The 7,651-nt window shown below is 40.2% G+C and overlaps 1 protein-coding gene and 1 pseudogene across 2 annotated transcripts in view; one reads left to right on the forward strand and one right to left on the reverse strand.

Annotated features, from left to right (window-relative positions):
• Window positions 1-5,463, forward strand: part of LOC137967306 (creatine kinase M-type-like) — a 15,024-nt gene extending 9,561 nt beyond the window's left edge. For both annotated transcript variants that reach the window (XM_068813825.1, XM_068813826.1), the window contains exons 4-6: window positions 2,055-2,109; window positions 4,739-4,809; window positions 5,118-5,463. In XM_068813825.1, coding sequence (XP_068669926.1) covers window positions 2,055-2,109; window positions 4,739-4,809; window positions 5,118-5,258 — 267 coding nt within the window. In that variant the 3' untranslated portion in view covers window positions 5,259-5,463. The remainder of the gene's footprint in view (window positions 1-2,054; window positions 2,110-4,738; window positions 4,810-5,117) is intronic.
• LOC137967512 (uncharacterized) lies at window positions 2,263-3,524 on the reverse strand (annotated as a pseudogene).
• Window positions 5,464-7,651: the final 2,188 nt, after the last annotated feature.

Below are 7,651 nucleotides of genomic sequence, written 5' to 3' on the forward strand. Positions count from 1 at the left end.
GAGATGCAATGAAGACGATGTATCTATGTAAAGAAAGTTTATCGCAAAAAACTAATAGGTGAAGCTTGTGCAATGTGTCTAAGAATGGAATGGTTGGAGTAAAGAGTTGATGAGGTCACAAAAATTAAATTGTTAAAAACTTGGAATTGTTTGAGACTTTTTCTGAGAGATTATTACTAAAAAATGTCCCTTGCCAAAACTCAGCGTGTTGGTGCAAATTGACTCCATACAAACAATCTCGAGATGGCCTTATGCGCCCACTTGCGCGACAAGAGTAGATGATGATGCAACAAACACGAGGTTTGCAAATCGTCATTTGCACATACGACCTATAAAAAGTGAGATGCGCATGCACGAATGATGTAATTCAAGATGGCGCTGAAAATGCAGACGAACGAAAAACGAAAACTTGCTAAAGCTCACCCTATGCACAGCAAAGCCAAGATTAGAAATTGTGTTCCCTCTAATGTAGAACGCAATTAGACCATATGTACAACCTAAAACACTTTTTTAAGACAAACTTTATCGCTAATTATAATTACAACTTGAGACTAACAACTAAAAAGAACAGAATTACATTTACCCAACCTTAAAGTTAAAAAGAAGTGATATATAGAGGGCATCCCATCTGGCGAGCTAACGTGTGGCAAAAACTTCTCCAACTTGTTTGTCGAAATGTTCTGTTAATTATTTTACTCAGTCTACGTACATGCTACTATTTTCTCTATTCCGTATACAGTCTTGATCTTGACCTCACGAACTCGGAAAGAGTGATATACGATATTTGACTTGCATTTTTAAATATACGAGTTGACTGTAAATATCAAATGATATAAAGCGAGGAAGTCATCTCCGTCATTGAAGACTCCAAATAAAAGCAGGGCGCTGTATGCTATGATAAAGCCTAATGACAATCGATAGTAAAAGGTTAATCATTTTAATCCTCCCGTCGTGTTATTATTTATTTGAATTGGCATATATTGCAGCGGCTACATATATTGACACCTTGATAGTCTGAATGAGACAGCCTGGAATACAGAAGAAAAAATAATGATCGGGTCCCAGTTGTTGGAAGGGTGGATAGCACTATCAACTGGATAAATCACTATCCCCTGAATAACTCAATTGGTTCATTTGTTTGCTAGTGTTTATCCGCTGAATAGTGATTTATCCAGTGAATAGCGTTTTACACCTTTTGAACAACCGAGGCCTAATTGGTAGAGATGATTGCATGAATATGATCAATGCCGTAATGTGCGGCGAATCAAACATAGTATCGTGAGCGCTCCTTTGCTCCTCTGATCATAGGCAGCCCAAGCTCGCGTCACTATAGACAGCCGTTGAGAATTTAAACGCGTTGTAAGACTTTGTATTGGAAATAAAATACAGTCGATTATGGAGCCTAAAAATTGCTCAATTTAACGTTCATTCAATAAAATGAATCAAAATGACTCACCTCTGGTGTATTCTTGTGCCTTTTGGAGTTCATTTCACAGTTTCGCGAAGTCCGTGTTTTCAATGTTCTAAGACGAAGTCAAGGCTGCACACTAAGATTTCGACCTTAGTCAGCCCAGAGGCAGTTTGCGTCTCGAAAATCCATCGCAGCCGCGATTTTTTCACGCAAAGCTAAAGCCACATCATTTGCGAACCTCGGTGAATGTTTCGTCGTCAAAAAAACCCCACGCACTTGGCTGGAAATGAGCATTTTCTGCTTCGATTTCCACAATAGCTGATGAATTTAACTGCTTATGATCGCCGCACGAGACACGGAGCTTGGGTCCGAGGTCAAATTAACTCCACCCGATGAGGTACAGTCATTACAACACTTACCCCATCCCCACAGCGGCTTCTCGTAACCATGGAGCTGTTACGAGAAGCCGTTGTGGGGATGGAGTAAGTGTTGTAATGACTGTACCTCATCGGGTGGAGTTAATTCTCAACGGCTGTCTGTAGTGACACGAGCTTGGGCTGCCTATACTTTGATCATAAAAATTTGCCATAACGTCTCGTCGACCTTTCGATTCAAAAATACATAACCCTTCTTACTGTTATAGGACGCACGACTTCGATGGATTCTGACTTCGTACAAACTGGAGAGAAAGAGAGCTGGTATGTGGTTTCTGAGTCGAATCTTTCCGAGATATAGAATGTAATATAATCATACTTACATACACACATTTATTGAGGCTCCCTGCGAGAATATAAAAGAGGAAGAAATTTATTGAAAATTATTTACAGAATATAAATAAATTAAATAAATTATTAGATAAAAAGCATCTCATAAATTAAGGAGTCAAATTTGCTCTGGCACTTCCGTAAGATCTTGAAACTACGAGATATGTCCCTTGGGTCCCTCCCATGTTGATCTCTGACGTGTTTCCCGATGGTAGATCCCTTATGTTCTTCAATGCGTTGATACAGGTGTCGGCATGTGTAGCCGACATAATCTGCATCGCACAGATCACACTTGAAATGGTAAACAACACATCGATGGTTAACAATAGGGGGTTTGCTTTCTCTTGGCTTGATGTTAGATCCGATCTTTTGGCTTGTGTACACGGGATGGATCTTTTCCGATTTTCCGATTTTTCGACTTAATTCTCCAAGTTGTCTTCGCACAGAATTCGCTGATCTCTGGTCCTTAAATGGCAATACTATTCTCACAGGTGCTTTCTTATCGTCACAGGTCTGTTTGGATCTTACATCCCCTGAAACTTTTGCAGTAACAAAATCTCTGATTGCTGATTGTAAGAGTGGGACTAGGTAATGAAGCCGAGAGAAAGTCTCCTTGAGACGTTCACATTCTAGGTGGAACAGTTTCCAGCTCGAAGAGAGCTTAAAAGCACGATTCAGCATTGTTTTTAGCAGTGACTGTTTATATCGCACATCGACATGACTTTGATAATGTAGTAATAATCCAGTATCTGTTGGCTTTTTATACACCTTTGTCTCCAGGCGGGATATGTGTTTCACGATTTCCACCCCCAGAAAGGGAAGTGTGCCGTTTGCGGCTAGTTCCATGGTGAAGTTAATTGAAGGGTGGCTGTCATTCAGTGTGGATAGAAATGCTTCAGCTTTTTCTACGTTAGGCATTATGCTCAACGTGTCGTCCACAACGTTTGTAGAAATCCGGCATTTTTCCCTGGTCTTGGAGTCGTTCTTCAATACTACACATGAATGCGTTAGCCATCAGGGGTCCCAGAGGCGAGCCCATGGCGACGCCATCCACTTGTTCATACAAAATTCCCTCAAACTGAAACAATTGGTTCTTCGTGGCAATGTTCAACAGTTCTACTAGATCTGCTTTCGTAATGTGGAGATTATGTTCTGTGTTAAACCAGTCGCCCTTAAATGCTTTTTCGGCCAGAATTTCGATTGTCTCATCAACAGGTACATTAGTAAAAAGCGAAGAGACATCGTATGAGACAAGGATGCTGTGAGCATCAACTTGGAGGTTCTGTAGGTCGTCCACGAAGCCAAAAATATCACTGACGGTATGGTCGTTGATTGACAGAGGTTTGAGCGTTTCGTCCAACCATTTTGCTAGCTTCTAGTTATATGTACCTGTTGCGGATAGTATGGGACGCATACACATGCCGACACCTGTATCAACGCATTGAAGAACATAAGGGATCTACCATCGGGAAACACGTCAGAGATCAACATGGGAGGGACCCAAGGGACATATCTCGTAGTTTCAAGATCTTACGGAAGTGCCAGAGCAAATTTGACTGCTTAATTTATGAGATGCTTTTTATAAAAGAACTATTAGATAAAATTCATTTATATAATATAAAGCGGTCGACCGAACAAATAAGCATAGTTTATCACGTAAATTTTTCTTTGGTTTCTTTCTAAAATCATTGAGTGAGGTAGCAGCATCTTTAATTTTACTGATTTTGGGAGTCCATTCCATAATTTGGCCCCACGAAAGTTCAATGCTTGTCCGGCGGTTAGCCTACTCTTGATCAGATTCAAATGGTCGCGGTTTCTTGTAGTTCTGCTATGTACCTGGGAACGAATCATGGATATATCCCGATAATAATCACTTGAAACCTTCATTAACTGACAGGGAAAACTATTTTGCACGCACCAGGAACTCTATTGCAAGTTGAATAGCATTCTGATTCTTATTGGTAGTACCGTTAAAATGGTGATTCCAGATTGGTTGGTCAATTCACGCGGATATTAAATCATCTGATAGTTAATGGACAAAAAAGAAATCAAAAAGCTGCCACAAATTTCTTATGAGGAGAAGTTTTTAGAGGATTTTGAGAAGGGTGTTAGAGAAGGCCCAGAAAATTGCTGGCCAAGAGTAAATTTCTGCGAATGGAAGATGAGGGGCTCAAGTTCCTGTTCTGAATGAATGCGCTCGAAAAAAGGTTTAGCTGTTGTAATGAAGGAGATGCTAGATATTAACCTTGGCGAATCATCGACAAAAAAGAACCTTTTCATATCATTCACTGGAGTAATCATCTTTGCACAATTGGAATCCTAGCACTGATAACAGGACCGTTATTGTCAGCTGAACCTAGTTTAATGGCTTGGCTCCCACTCGTCTCCTACAGATCACTCGGATTTGTTCTGATTATTCCCGACTCGCCATCGAAAAATAACATCGATTAAGATCTCTTGCATCGATTTAGCATGGTTTAGCTTCAGTTAATACAACGAACTAAGTTGTCTTCAATACCCAGTTATTAGTTATTTGTCAGCGTTGACGTTCCTTTTTCCACAGGTCTTTCTGAAGGAGAACTTCTTTCTGGAACGATGTTTATTCACAGCTGCAAGACCCTCGGTGTTTCAGAGGTAAGTATTTTGTAAATATCGAGCGGTTCTGCCAAACCTCTTAATGTTATTCGTGACGAAATCTTGTACGAAAAGCAACCAAAGTACCGTGTGCCAAGGGAAGAGGCAGCGACAACCTCGTTCTCAGGGTTTTCTTGGCTTTCAACATGGCGGCTCGACAAAAGTGAATAACTTTTCATCTTGCTTCCAGCGTCTGACTGTAGACCGTATATCCTTGAAACATATTGCCACATAACCGTTTTATCAACGACAGACAATAATTCAAATTTCTCAGAATAATTTTCCCTCCTTTTCTTTTCAATTTGCAGGTACAGTCTGTTCAGCGGTTATGTGATGGTGTTAATCGACTCATAGAAATAGAGCGCATGCTCGAAAGAGGAGAAGATATCGAAGACTCATTACCCACTCCACTGATTCCGCGTAAACTGCAGCTTGACTTTAAAATATAGAAACACTTTTAACAAACTAGACTTTGTTCAAGTCGCATTTATTTCAGTTGAATTGAACGGTGTTTTTTTTCCGGAAAGTTAAAGCAATTGAAGTGTCATTGAAGATTATTCCAAGATTCGGCTTCCGGGAACTGACTTAAAATCTTAATACATTAACTCAATAATTTGAAATTCTTTGCTAATTTTAAAAATAAAAATGGTATGAGAAGTATTCATAAAATTTACTCCTTACCCGAACTAAAAATGAGTTCACATGATTTACACAACCCGCAGTGTTAACAAGTTAGGTATGAGCTGTGGCAAATAGTCTGGAGTCGACGAACTAAACTGTATTCCTTTAGCAACAAGGATTACAGTGGTTTGTATTGCTAAGTCACGGTCGGGAAACCTCTTTGGGGACAACAAAGTCGTCCCGCCTATTTTACAAAGCTGATATATATATATATATATATATAAGGCTATGAAGGGGTTTAGGCTTTCCCATCCCACCCGTGAAAGAATCCCGGGATACTCACGAAGGCCAATTCACTGTCTCGATAGCTGCGTTGCCAGCGTGGTTGTCCTGATGGTGTAGTGGTCATCACACCCTACCGGTGTTCAGGGGGACGTGGGTTCAAATCCCGCTCAGGGCAATTCTTCATGTTTTTCATTCACTACAATTAATCAGTTGATTAACGGGATGGGTTTCATTTCTTCATTCTACGGTCTATATAAATAAGCCTGCATCATTAACTTGATCCCCCTGATTAGCTGATGCCTAAGTTGGTGTTTGCCTGTGAATCGTTAGTCGATCCTTAGGTTTAAGGCTATGAAGGGGTTTAGGCTTTCCCATCCCACCCGTGAAAGAATCCCGGGATACTCACGAAGGCCAATTCACTGTCTCGATAGCTGCGTTGCCAGCGTGGTTGTCCTGATGGTGTAGTGGTCATCACACCCTACCGGTGTTCAGGGGGACGTGGGTTCAAATCCCGCTCAGGGCAATTCTTCATGTTTTTCATTCACTACAATTAATCAGTTGATTAACGGGATGGGTTTCATTTCTTCATTCTACGGTATATATATATATATATATATATATATATATATATATATATATATATATATATATAACTGCAGACAGTACTGTTTCGGCCTTCTGGGCCTCATCAGTGCAGTGCTGATGTCTAGGATGGAGGTTAAGCTATAAAGCCACCCCAGATGTCCCACACATGTGGGACATCCAAGTCCTGCCAGAGTGCTCAAACTAGCGAGCTAGTGAGCATGCGCAATTGCAAGCGGCAATGACTCATCCCAGTAGAGTGCTCAATTTGAACATGAAAGCAAAAGCTTTGTAATGCCAAAGAGCTATATCTAACTGCAGACAGTACTGTTTCGGCCTTCTGGGCCTCATCAGTGCAGTGCTGATGTCTAGGATGGAGGTTAAGCTATAAAGCCACCCCAGATGTCCCACACATGTGGGACATCCAAGTCCTGCCAGAGTGCTCAAACTAGCGAGCTAGTGAGCATGCGCAATATATATATATATATATATATATATATATATATATATATATATATATATATATATATATATATATATATAACCGGATAGCACGATAAGAAAAAAAAAAGAACATGCATTATCAATCACCAATTATCAACTGGTGAAAATCTTTTCCTTTCTAGATGCAGGACGAAGTATGGCGCCCAAAAAAATTTTCTCTCAGTTTTTTTTTCGTCTCTTTTTAAATTGTTCGCGTTGAGTTTTAGCTGTAATATTTTTCCAATTTCAGGAATCCGTTTCTGAGCCGTATTTCTAGTACCATAATTCTCTTGTTACTGGGTTGCCAGTATGCCAATCCCAGTCGGAAAATGGGTAATATTTTCATTTATTTTTTTCCGTGTCGGTAAAAGTCTTGCCGGGTACTCCCCTGCTAAGTGGTGTCTTTGTGCATAGAGTCCACTGTGCGTATTTTGTTCGGTTTGAGGGGGTTTGGGGTAATGAGGAAATTTCTCTGGTGCACACAGGAGAACATTTATTACCTTGCAATGCCGTCGAAAGTCATTGTCATCTTTAAACAAAATATACCCTTATGGAGCTCAAAGAATGGAACGTCAATTGAATAAACAAGACAGGAAGGTGAAAAATAAATAATTGGAATCTTAAAAGCGACGAGTAATGGACTGCGACAACAATCTTTCGCCTGTCGAGCCGAAATCAAAGTGAGCTGTATTTCTACCATTTTGCCAAGTGTGGTGTTATGTACAACACTGAAACCAAATGGGAAATTCTCTGGTAACTTATGGATTCAACAAAGCCAGAGAAGGAATCGAACACCTTAAGTGAATCTGTGATCTCTGTTGTCTGGATATTTGTATTTATTTGTACTCAACTCTACCCAGTCTTCCGGTAA

The sequence above is a fragment of the Montipora foliosa genome, chromosome 8, assembly GCF_036669935.1.
Source record: "Montipora foliosa isolate CH-2021 chromosome 8, ASM3666993v2, whole genome shotgun sequence".
Taxonomy (NCBI): Eukaryota; Metazoa; Cnidaria; class Anthozoa; order Scleractinia; family Acroporidae; genus Montipora; species Montipora foliosa.